This window comes from Rana temporaria, chromosome 5, assembly GCF_905171775.1.
Source record: "Rana temporaria chromosome 5, aRanTem1.1, whole genome shotgun sequence".
NCBI lineage: Eukaryota > Metazoa > Chordata > Amphibia > Anura > Ranidae > Rana > Rana temporaria.
The window spans coordinates 365,262,662-365,281,466 of NC_053493.1; the positions used below are offsets into that span (position 1 = coordinate 365,262,662).

At 42.2% G+C, this 18,805-nt stretch overlaps 1 protein-coding gene across 1 annotated transcript in view; it reads left to right on the forward strand.

Annotated features, from left to right (window-relative positions):
- The window catches only part of VPS13B (vacuolar protein sorting 13 homolog B), a 1,252,356-nt gene that overhangs the window by 160,319 nt on the left and 1,073,232 nt on the right, over window positions 1-18,805 (forward strand). Inside the window, 3 exon segments of the mRNA XM_040354774.1 lie at window positions 2,965-3,060; window positions 8,550-8,672; window positions 11,495-11,632. Of these exon segments, the coding sequence (XP_040210708.1) occupies window positions 2,965-3,060; window positions 8,550-8,672; window positions 11,495-11,632 (357 nt within the window).

An 18,805-nucleotide genomic window follows, 5' to 3' on the forward strand; every position in this document is an offset into this window, starting at 1 on the left:
TCTTTTCATAGCTTCTTGGCTTCACATCACGCTCTTTGTGACATTATTAGAATCTGGTGCTCAGATAGTAAAGCGGAAAAGTCCCATGGGACTACAAAGAAATCTTCAGTTGTATATATTGCAGCATTCATTTCTACCTCTCTGTTGATGGGGAATGGCATTACTTGTTCTTGTAGGCCAGTGGCAGGTCGCAGCTACCACAGGGCAGCCAGAGCGAGTTGGGAAATGTGCTGTAACCCCATATTATAAGCATAATGCTTACTGTCTCCTCAACTTTGTCAAACTTAGTGGTTCTAAAGCGTCTTAAAAATAAATAAACCATGTTTTACCTGCTCTGTGCAATGATATTGCACAGAGCAGCCCAAAACCTCTTCTGGAACTCTCTTCTGGTACTCCTGGCTCCTTATCTTCGGCGGGTACGCCTGTAGGAAGCTGCTGCCTATGGGGGCACTTCTACGATCGCTGTGTCCATAGAGTGGCTCAGCCCTATTCTTTCACTCCCTTGTCACTGAATTTGATTGACAGCAGCTGGAGCCAGTGGCTCCCATTGCTGCCTCTCTGATCTGTGAGGAGAGGGAAAAAGAGGAGAAGAGGAGAGAGCTGCTGTTTATGGACACAGCGCTGGTTCAAGATCATGCTCAGGTAAGTATTTAGGGGGGCTGGAGGGATCCTGATGATGGGGACAAAAAATCTGACAGATTATACTGATCTTTACTCAGCAATTTCTTCAAAACAAAGTGAAGCTAAAGCGTCTCAAAAGCTTTAGGTGCTTCAAGCGAGCTTTGCCATATACTTATATGGGGCTTTGAAGATGCTTTGAAGTGCCACTAAAGCAAGGTTCGACAAAATCCGGTCGCAATTGCGACTAGAATTAGCGTACCTGGAGCCCGGGTAAGGAATCATAGGCCTGCAGAAGGCCGCAAAGCAGTGGCCTCAATTACCGGCGCGGCCCGACGTGATCGCATGGCGGGGGAGGTGGGGCGCACGGAGACACAGGATACCCCAAATTTCCTCCTCCTCAGCTGTCAGCAATTACTGCAGAGGAAAAGCAATTAATTGATTTTTTCAATTAAAAAATAAGACAACAGTAAAGTTAGCCCAATTTTTTTATATTAAGAAAGATAATGTTACGCTGAGTAAATTGATACCCAACATGTCACGCTTCAAAATTCTGTCTGCCCGTGGAATGGGGAAAACCTTTACCCTTTAAAATTTCCGTAGGCGACGTTTAAAAAATTCTACAGGTTGCATGTTTTGAGTTACAGAGGAGGTCTAGGGCTAGAATTATTGCTCTCGTTATACCAATCGTGGCGATACCTCACATGTGTGGTTTGAACACCGATTACATATGCGGGTGCTACTCACGTATGCGTTCGCTTCTGCGCGCAAGCTCAGCGGGACGGGGCGCGTTTTCTGGTTCCTAACTTTTTTAGCTGGCTTTTAGATTCAAAGCAAATTTGTCAAACCCTGCACTAAAGCTACACGGGGTATACTTTTTGAAGCAAAGCCGAAGCAAAGCAAACACAAGGTGTAAACAGGGCTGTAAGCATACCATTTTATTTAGTGACAGTGACAGGGGGGCTTTGACTGGCTTTCAGAGAGCTTTAACAAAGCGTGTCCGAAGCCATGTTTTGAAGCAAGTGTAAACTAGCCCTAACAGAAAACTGCAGTGAGGATAAAACAAATGTTGCCCTTTCAGATCTCTTTTGGAAAAAACATGTCTTCCTTGTATGCTTTTCCTCTGGCTTCGATTCTTTGAGTCATTGATCTGCAGCAAGTAGTGTTGATGCAAAATGTCCTCGTTTCACAGGCAAGTCCGTGTTTGTTTTAAGTTACAAATGGCAGGATTCATATTTTTGCTTTTGGCAGGTTTTACTTTAACTTGAATATACCCCTAAACTAAACCTAACTAAAAATAATGTTATCAGGATAGCTATAACACTACCTTTGTGAACATACAGTGTACCTAAAATAACAATGTTTTCTAGAATCACAATCTACCATTCTCAAAAGGGTTGCATCAAAAAATCTGCCTGGAAATGTCGGCAACAAGTCTTGATCTGGAAAATAAATATTTTAAATATCACCTGCTTGTTCTGTTATGGCTTTGTGCCCAGTGGGAAAGGTTAAGGTGTTGCTGTCAGCCATGTTGTCACATTAGTGGTCAGTTATCTACGGCTGAGAATTCGGTGCTCAGTTAAATTCAACACCAATAAAGTTTGCAACTGTGTGGTCTTTAACTACATTGGGTTCCTGGCAGCAAAGGTCATCAATGATGGGGCCAGCAAAAATGCAGTGCCAAAACTGTATTTTTAGGATTAGCTGTGAATGTATAAGCCAAATGTATTTTGCTGGGTGTAGCCCTCTGTTCTCAGTTTACCTGAGTAGCTTGTAAGTTGGTACTCTGCTAACCAGGAACACATGGGCTTTCGCAGTGTGGAGGCCCACGTGTTTCTTTTCCATAACTGTTACTGCCTATATGCTGCTAATGTCATGACAGATCTAGACGTAAATATCTTTAAGAAGATCTCAGTGATTGACTAATGTTTAACCTTTTGTCAGCTAGTCAATCCCCACCATTCGCGAATCGCAAGACTATGGTGGAATGCAAGGAGCCGTGTACCACAAAAGTGTTGTTTCAGATGCCCCACCATTTTTCATCCCATGCAGAAATGCTGCGTTGAGAGAAGAGGTGAAAGTAAAATGAAAGGCAGTGTGTTGACTGGACTGGCTCCTGCCCTGCTTTACATTACACTTGGCATATTTAACTTCAGCCTCCTATGCAGTGGTGTGCTTAATGTCTTGCAGCTGTTTGGTTTGCACCTGTTTCCTGTCCAATAATACACTCTGGCCAACAGTGAACTTTAATTTGTCTTCATCAATGCAGTCTAGTAATGACAGATTGCCACTCTTTAATGCCGGTGCTGGCTGGATTGAAGGTGTGTGTGTTGTATTGTTTTTCAGCTCACTGAAATGCAAGCTGAAAGCAGCTATTACAGCCCCCAGAAGGTGAAATCCAGAGAAGTCATACGATGGGAACAAGAAGGGACAACAATTGAGGTAAAGCCTGTATATTTTACGCTATATGGTCTTCTGTGCAAACATAAAATATGGTTTACTTTGAATATTCAAATATCACTTCCAACATCCAAGCTATATTTAAGGTGTGTTGTTACTATAATATAAATGTTTAATTTATCCTCTTATTGATAGCTGTAAAATACAGATTTACAGGGTAGAACCAGGCATGCCACTTTCTTTTGCAGAGTGCCCCCATAGCAAGCAACTTGCTATAGGGGGCACTTGAACAGACTCATTCCTGAGCTGCTGCTCGTGTGTCCGCTCACACGGGGCATGGCTCAGCCCTGCCCCCGCTCTCTCCTCATTGGCTCTCTGGCTGTGGTGGCTTCTGCTGCTGTCTTAGCCAATAAGGAGCAAGAGACCCAAGTGAGCTGCTGCTCTCATGCACATCGCTGGATTGAGATGGGGCTCAGCTAAGTATTACAAAGTCAGAGGAAGATGGAGAGTCCTAAAAATCGATTTTAGGGATTTACGAGCCAAATTGAGGACTAGGACCTCCAAAGTAATATTCTCAGAAATACTACCGGTACCTCGAGCAACCACAGAAAGGCAGATCTGGTGTAGAAAGGAGGGGTTTGGGTTCCTGGAGAACTGGGCAGACTTATCAGTTACCAGCTCTTTAGCAGGGACAGACTGCTCCTAAATGAGGAAGATGCAGATCGGCTGTGAGAGAGGATGGCCAAAAAGTTAGAGGGCCTTTTAAACTAGGTGGTGGGGGGGGGGGACAATTCATTGCAGGACAATTTCATGGGTCAGCTGGTAAATGCACCAACGAGAAACAATGCGTTACTAGACCTACTAATTACTAGCAATACAGACCGGTTCGCATATGTGGAAATACGGGGCAATTCAGGAAACAGAGATCACAAGTCAATTTAGTTTCAGTATAAATCACACAAACGGGAAACACAAAGACACTGAATTTAAAATGAGCCAACGTCCATGAATTACACTCCTTGCTAGAAGATATTTAATGGGATAAAATCCTAGGAACAAAGAACACGGAGGAAAAATTGGTGTGCTTTAGGAGCATATTAAATAAGGGTACAAGCCAGTGCATCCCGATGGGTAATAATTTTAAAAGAGCTAATAAAAGTCCTGGGTTGCTTAACTTCAATGTCAAAATGCAAGTAAAAGAAAAGGAGAAGGCTTTCAAAAAATACAAGGCTGAGGGGTCATCATCAGCATTCCAACTTTACAAAGAATGCAATAAGAAATGTAAAGGTGCAATCAGGGTGGCTGAAATAGAAAATGAAAAGCACATAGCATAGGAGAGTTTAAAAAAAATACCAAGAAATTCTTTAAAGGAGTTGTAAAGGAAAATGTTTTTTTACCTTAATGCAATCTATGCATTAAGGTGAAAATACATCTGATACTGCCGCCCCCCCCCCCCCCCCGAGCCCACCTTATACTTAACTGACCCCTCGAAAGTCCCGCGCGCGGTCCCGCGATCCTCTTCGCCGATCAGCATGGCCGCTGATTGGCTAGAGCAGATGGATTGAGAGCAGTGCAGCCATTGGCTGGCGCTGCTGTCAATCACATCCAGTGACGCGGCGCACCGAGGGGCGGGGCCGATTGATACAGTGAGCGGCTATGGCCGCTCGCTGTATCACGGGAGCGCTCCCGCAATTAGTAACCACCATGCGAGCTCTCGCATGACTGTGGTGACTAATTGCGGGGAGGACCAGAGACAGCCGCCGAGGGACCCCAGAAGACATGGATCGGGGCCACTCTGTGCAAAACGAACTGCACAGTGGAGGTAAGTATGACAGACATGTTTATTTAAAAAAACAAAATATGTTTCCTTTAGTAACACTTTAAGTATGTTAATAGTAAAAGAGGGAATACAGATCATATCAGCCCATAAAGAATGATGAAGGGAATCTGGTTACAAAGGATGGAGAGATGGCGAAGGTTTTAAATATATTCTTCTCCTCAGTCTTCACAAGGGAAACGGGGGGCTTCAGTAATCAAAACGGCAAGGTTTATCCTCGTAACACATCACAGGAAGCACCCCCATGGTTAACAGAGAATAGAATTGGGAATACTTGAAAAACTTAACATAAATAAGTCACCGGGACCAGATGGCTTGAACCTGAGGGTCCTTAAGGAACTCCGTCAAGTAATTACCAGACCATTGTTCCTAATTTTTGGTACCAGCTGATTGGAGAAAAGCCAATGTAGCACCAATATTTAAAAAAGGACCCAGATATATCCCTGGGAACTACAGACCAGTTAGCCTAACGTCAATAGTTTGCAAGCTCTTGGACCGAATAATAAGGGACTAAATACAAGATTTTAGTAATAAAAACAGTATCATTAGCAGAAATTGGCATGGAAAATCTTTCTTGCCAAACCAATCTATTAACTTTCTATGTAGAAGTGAGCTGCCTTCTAGATAAAGGAAGGCGGCCTATAGATGTGGTGTATCTGGATTTTGCAAAGGCATTCGATAGAGTTCCCCATAAACGTTTACTGTACAAACTAAAGTCTGTCGGTATGGACCAAAGTGTGAGTACCTGGATAGAGAACTGACTACAGGGGCAAGTTCAAAGGGTAGTGATAAATGGTGAGTACTCTAAATGGTCTGGTGTGGAAAGTGGGGTCCCCCAGGGTTCTGTCCCGGGACCAATTCTATTTAACTTATTCATAAATGATCTGGAGGATGGGATGAAAAGCGCAATCTCAGTATTTGTGGTTGATACAAAGTTAAGCAGGGCAATAGCGTCTCCGCAGGTTGTGGAAACCTTGCAAGAAGATCTGAACAAATTAGTGAGGTGGGCAACTACATGGCAACTGCAAGGTTTATTGTAGAAAAATGTAAAATAATGCATTTGGGTGGCAAAAACACAAATGCAATCTACTCACTGGGGGAGAACCTCTGTGGGAATCTAGGATGGAGAAGGACCTGGGGGTCCTAGAAGATGATAGGCTCAGCAATGGCATGCAATGCCAAGCTGATGCTAACAAAGCAAACAGAAGATTGCCATGCATTAAAAAGGGGGTTAACTCCAGAGATAAAATAATTCTCCCACTCTACAAAACTCTGTTGCGGCCGCACCTGGAGTATGACATCCAGTTCTGGGCACCAGTTCACAGGAAGGATGTGCTGGAACTGGACAGAGTCTAGAGAAAGACAACAAAACTAATGAAGGGACTGGAGGATCTTGGTTATGGGGAAAGATTACAAGCACTGAACGTATTCTCTCTAGAGAAGACATGCTTGAAAGGGGATATGATTTTAATGTACAAATACCGTACTGGTGACCCCACAATAGGGATAAAACTTTTCCTAACTAACCTTAAACGGCGTAGAGGATTCTTTACTGTAAGAACGATAGGGATGTGGAATTCTCTTCCACAAGCAGTGGTTTCAGCAGGGAGCATTGATCATTTCCAAAAAATATTAGATGGGCACCTAAAGGTCCACAACATACAGGGATATACAATGTAATACTGACATAAAAGCGCGCACACGCAGGTTGGACTTGATGGACTTGTGTCATTTTTTTTTAAAAAGAAGTATGGCCAAAGTTCGTTTGCCCGACAATAATGCTGGGTCTAGCCACTTCTACTTTCTCTACAGTCTGAAGCTCCAGTGAGTGTTGGAGAGGCAGAGCACAGAGTGGTGACTGGCAGTCACTGTTCTGTGCTCAGAGCTGCCCCAAGAACTAAGCAATCAGTGGCCTTTAATTGCTCAGTTCTCGGTGTAGAGGTTGTGGGGACAGCTGTAGTATCAGATCGGGGCTAGGGTTTGATTGACTCCACTAGTACCAAAGAACATACATTCAATGCTCTCGGCAGGCTAACTACATATTAGGAAGATTTCTACACAGGCCGCTTGTGGAAGTTTTGGTGTGTTACATTTTCAAAACTGACAATGTCAGCTTTGCAAGCATGGGTGGCACAGTGGTGTAGCACTCTTGCCTAGCAGTAAAAAGTGTCACTGGTTCGACACTACCTGCTTGGAGTTTGCATGTTCTCCCTGTGCCTGCATGGGTTTCCTCTGGGTACTTTGGTTTCCTCTCACACTCCAAAGACATCCTGATAGGTAATTGGCTTCTGTCTAAATTGGCCCCAGTATATGAATGTGAGTTAGGGACCTTAGATTGTAAGCTCCTTGAGGGTAGGGACTGATGTCAAGGTACAATGTATATGTAAAGTGCTGTGTAAATTGACGGCGCTATACAAGTACCTTAAATAATAATAATATAGCTTCTAGTGATCATTTCAGTTCAGTGAATCCAGTTTGAATTGTGTTGGCCCTGAAGCAGTCTTCCAATAAGACACCTTACCTTTGCAGCATGGTTTTATGCTGGGAAGTTTGAGTACTTGGAATAAATAATTCAGTATAAATGAACAAACTGGGAGATGTGAAGTAAGCAGCCTGTAGAACAAAATAAAGCCCAGGGTTTGTGGTATGTTGTATAATCATCCATTTCTTCATTTTCCTCTTTTATAGTTGCCTAGTTATGCTAATTTCCTACTAAAAGGGGTCATTTTTTTTAGGATTCAGTCAGTAAATTGAGATGTACTGAATGTGCTGAGGTGTTAAGTGCCAGTATAGTTTTCTATATGTTGTTAGTGACAGACCATAATGAGTGATGCTTAAAACGTATGGACATTGTAAGCTGTCAGGAGGTCATCTTTTTTCACTTACAGACAACAGTAACAAGAGAGTTAAATGACTTGGCAAGTACAGCCATCATTCCACACTTGGAGCTAAGTAAATTTGTTGGTGCAGCACCACTGTGTGAGGTTATTAGCCACTGATTGTGATCTGTTTATTAACAATAGGATTGGTTATTTTACTGAGCATTTTTTCCGTGTTGAATGTATACTATTGTTGTTTTCACGTTGCGTGTTGTATAACAAGGATTTGTATCTAATATCAAGACTGGCTGGTGTCCGAAGAAGAGATGTGTTATAGAAGATTGACGGTTAGGCAAGTGTTTGAACATGCAAACACACAAAACACAATACATTGCTAAAGGAGAGCTCCACCTAGAAGAGTCCGGCAGAGGAGTAAGGCAAAAATATTTCCATCTTTCTGTCCGTTTAAAGTCCTGCATCTGCAATGCTGAGCCTTGTCAGTTTTTACCCTTCTCTGCTTTGTTGCTGGGGATTTCCTTAGGATATCTGAGCCTAATGAAGACTGCAGGATAAGGAGCATTTATAAAGGATTCATAAGTCTTTGAAGTAACATTATGATACCATTCTTGCTGCACCATACCCTACTGACCGTTGTCTCATAGAGCTGACTTTTACCTTTTACTGATCTACATGAAATAATTCCCAATTTATTTTGTAATACCAAAGCACATTGATAAAAATCTGCTTACTAATGTTGGATCAACTCTCGTTTAGCTTACCAAGTGGCAGTGGAAAAGCTGGAACTATGCATATAGCTTGTAGTAACTAAATAAATGAATTTCAAAAATTCACATAGAATTCCATTTTTCCCACAGGTACTAATGAAGGGAGAACCTTTCTTTGATTGCCAGGTTGGGTTTGTGGGGAGTCAAGCCGTATGTTTGAAAGGAGTTATGGGAATAAAAGATTTTGAGGAAAATACAAATAGATCTGACTCTGTAAGTACAAATGTGTGTCAATTCATGCTACATGTCAAATGCTGTATATGTAAGACATAAAAGGAATTACAACTGTTTGTATTCAACGTTTTTTTTTTTTTTTTTTTTTTAAAGTTCACATAATCATGTCTCTGGGCATATGAATACATAATTTGGTCATATTGTGGTTGTGACCAGCATTAAAGTGGAACTTCACAGCATCTGAGCACCACAAACCAAATACGTTATATAATTCATTGTTAATATTCATAGCATACTCACTCTCCCATCCATGTCTCCATGCTTTATTTTGCTGAGAAATCACTTTGAAAAACACCCCTAGCATTTCTGATTGAGGCCATCTTGTGTAAGAGCACATCATTCATGAAGCAGTTACTGCCTGGAATTTATCTGCAGGCAGGAGGGTGTACTGAGAAAACCCTTGCTCCTCCTTAAGACTTTTGTGATGTAATGTATGACATCATTTGCGTTGGCCTGGAAACCAGGAAGTAACTGATGAAATGTTTTAAAAAAGTACAAGTGCACGTACATTTGATATCCTTTCCTATCTATTTACTAATTCTAGTAGTATAAGGATTACAAATGGTCATTGTTGATTTAGACAGTAAAGTTCCACTTTAAAGCTACCAGACCATCCTGAACAGCTGAGAGCAATCTCTACTGATCATGGAATGTACAGTATATGAGTAAGGGCTATTGGAAATGTGTTTGTGTTGATTGCGGTGATGTTTCAGGAACCCAATTTTTTTCCTGCACATAGCTTAGTGGAACGTGTTTTTTTTGTGTTTTTGTTTGGTTGTTGAATCCAAAAAGTATAGGTAAATAGCTCTGGGCTTTTCGTGTATACTCCAAAACTCAAATTCTTGACTGGAGTCCTTCATTAAACATAAAGGTAGTGTTCCACCAGTCTTAGGGTAGGTCTATAGAGTACATGATTCCTATTAAAACTGCAGTTATTAAAATAACAGTCTTGTATACAATTGCACCTAACCATTGTCCTGTGAGAATATTGTTAATTAGATGTTGACAACTGCCAGCATGGAGCATAGAATTCTCTACAATTCCATTTGATAGAAGGTGGCACTAACTCCTTCTTTATCCTTCCTAATACATAACTTATTTTATGTCGTCATTTGACAGGCAGTAATGGACTCTAAGCCCTGGTTCACATTGATGCAATTGGACATGTCCAATCGCATACCAAATTGGCGGCTATTGCCCGCAATAGAATCTTCAGAATTGGCGCAATGCCACATCGATTTCCAAAAGTAGTTTCTATACTACTTTTGTCAATTTCAGGTGGGATTTCGATAGACATCTATGCGGTTTCTTGAAATAGTCAGACTGACATGCGGGAATGAAATCGTGCAAGTTCAGCTGAACTCGCACGCTTTCATTCCTGCATTAATGTGAACCAGGGTTTAACTACTTGCCGACCAGCTGCCACAGTTATACGGCGGCAGGTTGGCTGTGCTGCATGAGATCATGTAGCTATACGTCATCTCGCTATGCAGCCAATAGGGGGGGGTGTGCACACCGCCGGAGGCGCGCTTGCCCCCTGGTCCCGACGCGCGTGCCCAGCGGTCGCGAACACTGCCAGGCACCCGCGATCGCTCGTTACAGAGCGAGAACCGGGAGCTGTGTGTGTAAACACACAGCTCCCGGTCCTGCCAGGGGGAGAAATTACCTATCGTCTTTTCATACAATGTATGAACAGCGATCTGTCATTTCCCCATGTCAGTCTCACCCCCCCTTCAGTTAGAACACAACCAGGGAACATACTTAACCCCTTCCTCGCCCCCTAGTGTTAACCCCTTCCCTGCCAGTGACTTTTTTATAGTAATCAATGCATTTGTATAACACTGATCGCTATAAAAATACCAATGGTCCCAAAAATGTGTCAAAAGTGTCCGAATTGTCTGCCATAAGGTCACAGTACTGATAAAAATCGCTGATCGCTGCCATTACTAGTAAAAAAAAAAAATTAATAAAAATGCCCTAAAACTATGCCCTATTTTGTAAACGCTATAACCTTTGCGCAAACCAATCAATAAACGCTTATTGCGAAGAATACGTATCAGTTTAACCACTTGCTGACCTCCTCATGTAGATATACGTCAGCAGAATGGCACGGACAGGCACATGTACGTACCCGTACGTCCTCTGCTTGACGTGGGTGGGGGGTCCGATCGGGACCCCCCCCCCCTACATGCGGCGGTCGGTAAGCCTCGGGGATAGATCTGGGACGACGGCGCGGCTATTCGTTTATAGCCGCTCCGTCGCGATCGCTCCACGGAGCTGAAGAACAGGGAGAGTTGTGTGTAAACACGGCTACCCCGTGCTTCACTATGGCGGCGCATCGATCGAGTGATCCCTTTTATTAGGGAGACTCGATCGATGATGTCAGTCCTACAGCCACACCCCCCTACAGTAGTAAACACACACTAAGTGAACACTAAATGTTACAGCGCCCCCTGTGTTTAACTTCCAAACTGCAACTGTCATTTTCACAATAAAGAATGCAATTTAAATGCATTTTTTGCTGTGAAAATGACAATGGTCCCAAAAATGTGTCAAAATTGTCCGAAGTGTCCGCCATAATGTCGCAGTCACGAAAAAAATCGCTGATCATCTAAATTACATTTCTGTCTATGACCAGTGTGACATCATGTAAATCTACCCTGAATATTTTATATACAAGTTACTAAAGTAAAAAATTACTGTGGTGTTTTGCACAGTCTAAAATGTGGTCATTATGTGATCGAATAGTATTATTAACTATTTAGTATTATGTATGTTTTATGTTTTTTTTCTATTTGTAGGAGGCCTGTTTCTTTACCTGTGGGGAGAGTTTAAGCAGCAAAGGGAACACCTATCTTACTAACTCGCTGTTTGACTACAGAAGTCCAGAAAATAATGGAATTCGAGCAGAATTTACATTAGAATCTTCTACTCATAAGGTCAGTATAATTCAGTGATGCAACACACCTGCGAAGGGGTGAGTTTTGTAAAATGGTTGTAGTTTTGCCAATAGAGTGGGCTGGGGGCAAAGCCTAAATGTCTCCAATTTAATTGTAAGCATCTGGACTGAATTGGATGAAGGTGGGTGTAATCAGACACATGTCCATTTACATCAGCCTCTCCATAGAGAGCAATGGGTGGTCCGATTGGGCCCCCTTGAAAAAACAGACTGACCCGATCGGTCTACTTGTGTGAAAGTGGCCTAAGGTCTTGTTCACACAGGGCATACACAGCATACCTTTACAGGGATGCATCTCTGTGCAGGCAGTCCCATTAATGTCATTTGGGATGTAGCATCTGCACGAACAAAGCTGTTGCTCCCAATCTTGCATTCATGTAGGTCTGCATGCATGTTCCTGAGCTCACACTGTGATTGGGGTCATGTACCCACACCCACACGGATGTCAGATTGGGAACAGCAGCTATGTCTGTGCAGCCGTTGCATCCCAATTGACATAAAGAGGACTGCATGTACGGGGAGCGCGGAACACCCCGGTGCGGGTAACCTTGGCCCTCCATGGGTGTACACTTTAGTATGCCACATGTGAACAATGCTTTATAAGTAATTTAGCAGGAATTTTGTAAGTTATGTTGTGTTTATGTGCACTATTAATGATTTTAGTGTATTTTTTTGTGAAAATAGGGATATGGTGAACATTTGCGCAATTATTGTGGGGCCCAAAAAATCTGTAGCAATTTTTTATTCTACAGGTCATGTGCTTTCAGAAAATGTCTAGTTTGAGGGGTCTTTTCAAATTCTGAAAGCTGTAAGTTAAAAATGGTAACCTCCAGATTTTTAAAGTAAATCACTTTTATTTACAGTTTTACGTACCTTCAGTTTTCACCATTTCACAAAAAAGTGCGAGTTAAAATGTACAAATATTTGTTATTTATTAACTCAATAAAATTTTTACTTTTATATTTACTATGAATTTAAGAGGGATTTTGTAAATTTTGCCATGTATGAATCCACTATTAATGATTTTAGTGTTTTTTTTTTTAGCAAAAATATTGTTTTGATAAGCATTTGCACAAATATCACAGTGCCTTAAAAAAACAGTAGCACCTTCTTTTTATTCTACTGGCCATGTGATTTCCGAAAATGTATGGTTTGTGGGGTATTTAAAAAAGTGAAAAAAGAACACCTCCAGAATTTAAAATTTACCAATATTTGTTATTAACTCAATACAGGTTAAGCTTTTTATATTTAGAAGGCATTTAGCATGAATTTTGTAAAATGTGCTTTGTTTGTATCTGTTAATGATTTTAGTGTATTGGCAAACATTTTCGCAAATATCGTGGGGCCTTAAAAATCAGTAGCACGCTTTTTTTATTCTACTGGTTCTGTGCTTTCAGAAAATATATGGTTTACGAGGTCATTAACAAATTCTGAAAGCTGTAAGGGAACAATGAAAACCTTCAGATTTTTATAGAAATGTGGTTATTTACATTTTTGCGTACTTTCAGTATTCACCATTTTGCAAAAAAGGCATAATTTAAAAATTACTAATATTTGTTATTTAATAACTAGATTACAGGTTAAGCTTTTATATTTAGTGGGAATTCAGCAGGAATTTTGTAAAATTTGCCGTATTTATATCTGCTAAAAATGTTTTTTGTTTTTTTTTGCGAATATATTGTTTGATAAACATTTGCAGAAATAACGTGGGGCCTTAAAAATCAGTAGCACCTTCTTTTTATTCTACTGGTCCTATGCTTTCCGAAAATGTATTGTTTGGGGGGTCTTTAACAAACTCTGAAAGCTGTAAGGGAACAATGAAAACCTTTCCGATTTTTAGATAAGTTTGGTGATTTACATTTTTGTGTACGTTCAGTTTTCACTGCAAAAAGGTGTAACTTAAAAATTACAAATATTTTTTATTTATTAACGAAATGCAGGTTAAGCTTTTATGTTTAGTAGGAATTTTGTAAAATGTACTGTTTATCTGCTAATAATGATTTTAGTGTATTTTTAACAAAAATATTGTTTTGATAAACATTTGCGCAAATATCATTGTGCCCTCAAAATCAGTAGTACCTTATTTGTATTCTACTGGTCATGTTATTTCAGAAAATATATGGTTTGGGTCGTCTTTAAGAAACTCTAAAAGCTGTAAGGGGAAAAAAAAGTGTGTGTAAAAATGGAGCACAGGGCCTGGCAGCAAAAGGGTTAAAGATTCAATCGAAAAAGGTTGTTGGCTGTTTGAAAAGCAGACCTCACAGTAAAAAAGGCCCACTGAAATTACCCAGGCCCTCTCCTCCTTCACAAATCACATTTTTTTAGTAGGCATAAAGTGTTAGTTGTGTACTTGGCTCCTACTGTATTCCACATCACCCAGGTGTACCATCACTGAAGATTCTCGGGTAGGTACAGAAGGTGATATCTCAGGAGAAGACTCTCCAGTCCATTACAAAAGCATTTTTTTGCAAGATTTGTATCCCCCCCAGTATTTGCCTATGCACTGTAGGTAGACTGGTGAGGTAAGTATACATTTTTTTTTTAATATTTTTATTGATACATTTTACACCAATAAATCAGTGAGTGAGTAGTGAAGGGTAAGTGGTCTTGGATAGTGTAAGAAGACCTTGGCCCGGATTCTTGTAGAGCGGCGCATATTTCGGCCGGTGTAGCGCATCGTATATGCGATACGCCGACGTAACTCAGAGGCAAGAGCAGTATTCAGAAAGCACTCGCTCCCTACGTTGTGCCGGTGTAATGTAAATCCGTCAGCGTAAGCCCGCCTAATTCAAAGTAGGTGGAAGGTGGGCGTGCTACATGTAAATGAACCGTGACCCCATGCAAATGAATGGCCGAACGAACGGCGCATGCGCCGTCCCGTGGACGCTTCCCAGTGCGCATGCTCAGAATCACGTCGGACCGAACGCCTAAGATACGTCGAATCACTGAACGTATCCTATGCCTAGCCCTATTCACGTAGTACTACGTAAACGACGTAAAATACGACGGCTGTTCCGTCGTCCATACCTTTGCATGGGATGCGCCTCCTATATGTGGAATAACTTTACGCCTTACTTAAACGGCGTATACTACTCCGACGGGCGCAAGTACGTTCGCGAATCGGTGTATCGTGGTCATTTGCATATTCTACGCGTAAATCAATGGAAGCGCCCCTTGCGGCCAGCGTAAATATGCGCACAGGCTCAGATGGCGTAGGAAACTTACGTCGGTCGGATGAAGCTAAATTTCAGGCGTATCTTGCATTAAGAGTCAGGCGCATGGATACGACGGCGCATCTGTGCACTTACGCGGCGTATCTAGAGATACGTTGGCGTAAGTGCTTCGAGAATCCGGGCCCTTGCGTTTTACTGCAGGTTCCACTTTTAATCTTCAAATTGCTATGTTTTGTTTGGGCATTCTTAAAAATCGATTCATACCCAGAATGCATGCTGTAATGTACCTTGCTTTATCACATGTTGACATGCAAAGATTTATCTCAATTGACTTGATCAGTGTTCTTAAACCGTGAAATATGGCACCACAATGCATATATTCATGTTAATAAGTCCTATTAAAGTCCTCCTTTTTTTTTTTCCTCATCTATGCATTTTTCTATGTTCTATAATGCAGCAGTATGATCGTGGCATTCTTCCCTTGGGCTGTCTTTAAACAGGCTGCTTTTGGCACGTTTCCACAAATATTTTTTAAATATAAAAAAAGATGAACTTTAATAATATTCAGGCATTCTAGGATAAAAAAAGTTTGGCAGTGCTTACAAGTAATCTCTATAGAGTGGAATAGGGTGGGAGCTGGTTTTGGCTTGTTGGATATTGGTTATCAAACTTACCTGTTTGTCAAGGTTCTTCCTACACCTCCCTCTCTATCCCTCTCTTCTTTTTAAGTTCATTTTACAGAGCGACAGCCTACCAAGTCAGGAGAGATGAAATGCTGAGTTTTTTTCAGGGCTCTAAACATTGAATTTTAGGAATGTATATGGGCATTTGTTTGGCCTGGATATAGACTGCTGGAATTTTGAAGAAGGGGACATACCCTGAAACCTTGTCCTAAAAAATTGTATGTTCGTGCAAATAAAAATAGTATCACGTGCGCCACGTGGGGATACGGGGCCCATTATTGAACACGATTCGCCATCTCTACTCCGACCCCTCCTCTGAGGTCAAGACACCCTTTGCCCTCTCGCCTTCCTTTCCCGTTACCAACGGCACACGGCAGGGGTGCCCACTCTCACCCCTGCTATTTGCCCTGTGTGTTGAACCCTTGGCGGCCACGAAACGGGGCAACCCGTCCATCCGGGGGATACCAGTCCGAGGCAGGGAATTGAAAATTTCTCTGTTCGCGGATGACGTTATCCTCTCCCTGACACAACCTAGGATCTCCCTCTCGAACCTTCATGTGGAATTGACTCGGTATGGAGCTCTGTCAGGCTATAAAATCAACACCTCCAAGTCAGAGGCCCTCCCAATTAATATCTCTGGAGTGGAGGTTGTCCACCTGCAGGCCAACTTTTCCTATCGGTGGAAAACAACTTCCCTGAAATTCCTGGGGATACACATCACCCCCAGCTTCACTACTTTGTACCAGGAAAATTTCCCTCCCCTATTCCGCTCAATAAGATCCTCACTACTGCAATGGAAAAAATACAACATTTCACTGCTCGGCCAGATCGCCTTGATTAAAATGATGATACTCCCAAAGCTTCTTTATCTTTTCCAAACGTTACCCATCCCTGTCCCTTATAAACACTTGCAGAAACTCCAATCTGACCTACTTAAATTTACTTGGAATTACAAAAGACATTGAGTGCTGATGGCGGCGGCGCGCTCGGACGGGGGTCTTGCGTTTCCCAACCTTGTTAGGTACTATCAGGCCACTCGGCTCCGGGCAATACCCTCTTGGTTTACCCAGCTGTCCTACAACAAGTGGACTCAGATCGAAAAACTGTGGTTAGCCCCGACTCACCCTAACAACCTGCTGTGGAGTGCGAATGTGGAGGTTCCCCCTGACCGCATGCTGGGCTCTGTGTCACAGCTCAGACGACTATGGCATTGGGTGTCGCGACCCTGTGGTCTGTCCTCGGGAATGCTCACTCTTGACCTCATTTATGTACAATCCCAAGGTGCCAGATAGCCTCACCCACCAAATGTCTTATCCATGGACGTCCCGGAATCTATTCCATTTTGAGAACTTGGTGGATCCCCTGTCGCGTAAACTATTGCCCTTCGCCAGCCTACAAACCGAATTTGATATCCCCCGGCAGGTATTCTATAGTTATCTGCAGATCCGCCACTACACCCTGTCCATAGCACCCACCCTGCAATTTTCCCCTCCAACTCCCTTTGAAAGGCTGGTCTTGGCCGGATCGGCCCAGAAAGGCTTAATCTCTGATTTTTACAAAATATTGAATGCCTATTCCCTGGAATCCCTAGGTAAACACTCATATGATTCAATGGGAAAGGGCCCTCAACGAGGTAATACCCATAGAGCAATGGCGAACTATCTGGTCTCAGGCAGCAAAGAGCTCACTATGTACACTATATAAGGAAATACATACAAGGTTCTCCTGTTTTGGTATATGACCCCTGATGTGCTTCATACTATATACCCCGCTAGCTCCGACTGTTGTTGGCGGTGTCAGGGAGACAGAGGCTCCCTCTTCCATATTTACTGGAGCTGCCCGTTGATTGTCCCCTACTGGACTGAGGTGCAACAACTGTTGGGCCGCAGGACAGGTTGGAAGCCCACGACATGGTCTGGGAGCCTTGGTGCCTTCGGGAGGACCCGCCGTGATCAGGTAAACAAGCTAACTTGATGACCCTGCCCTCTTCTTCCCCCTTCCCCCCCTCCTATTTATTTTCTCTCCTTTCTCTCCTCCTTCTTCTCTTCTGGGGGTACCCCTGAGACCCCCTCCATGTTCAATGTTTTGCTGTGCACGTATGCATATTGATGTGATATGGCATTCTCGCCTTCAGCTTTGTGTTGGCTATTGCCAATATACATGTAGATGGCCCATATTACTTATTACTTGAATGCATGCAACACAGGCAGATGCGTGCCTTATTTTCCTGCCTATCCTTATGCTGTGTCATATGTTCCTGTATGCAATCTAATTGTTTCAATAAAAAGTTATTTGAGAAAAAAATAGTATCACGGACAGTACTTGTTCTGCCTGTATATAGCATACTAATGGCCTGCTGCACTCAGCCATATTCATATGAGCAAACTCAGGGACTTTGTATTAAGGGGGGCAGAAATGTACCATCACTGTGCTAAACTGCTAGTATTAATAAAAAAAATGTGCTCATAAGTTTACATATCCTGGCAGAAGTTATGATTTCTTGGCCACTTTTCAGAGAATATGAATGATAACACAAAAGCTTTTCTTTGACTCATGGTTAGTGTTTGGCTGAAGCCATTTATTATCAATCAATTGTGTTTACTCAAAATGTATGTGTTTTAAATCAAAATGGCAACAGAAACTACCGGAATGACCCTGATCAAAAGTTCACATACCCCAGTTCTTAATACTGACAGCTTGAAGTCTTTTGTGGTATTTGTGGATGAGGCTCTTTATCTTTTCAGATGGTAAAGCTGCCCATTCCTCTTGGCAAAAATCCTCCAGTTCCTGTAAATTCTTAGGCTGTCTTGCATGAACTGCACGTTTGAGATCTCCCCAGAGTGGCTCAATGATATTGAGGTCAGGAGACTGAGATGGCCACTCCAGAACCTTCACTTTATTCTGTAGTAGCCAATGACAGGTTTACTTGGCCTTGCGCTTTGGATCATTGTCATGTTGGAATGTCCAAGTACGTCCCATGCACAGTTTCATGGCTGATGAATGCACATTTTCCTCTAGTATTTTGTGATAACATACTGCATTCATCTTGCCAACAATTTTGACCAAATTTCCTGTGCACTTGTAGCTCACACATCCCCAAAACATCAGCGATCCACCTCCGTACCTTTCATCATAGGCCTTGTTAACTCCTCTCCAAATGTAGCATTTATGGTTGTGACCAGAAAGCTAATTCTTGGTCTCATCACTCCAAATACTTTGTGCCAGAAGGTTTGAGTCTTGTCTCTGTGCTGTTTGGTGTATTGTAAGCAGGATAATTTGTGGCATGTGCGTAGTAAT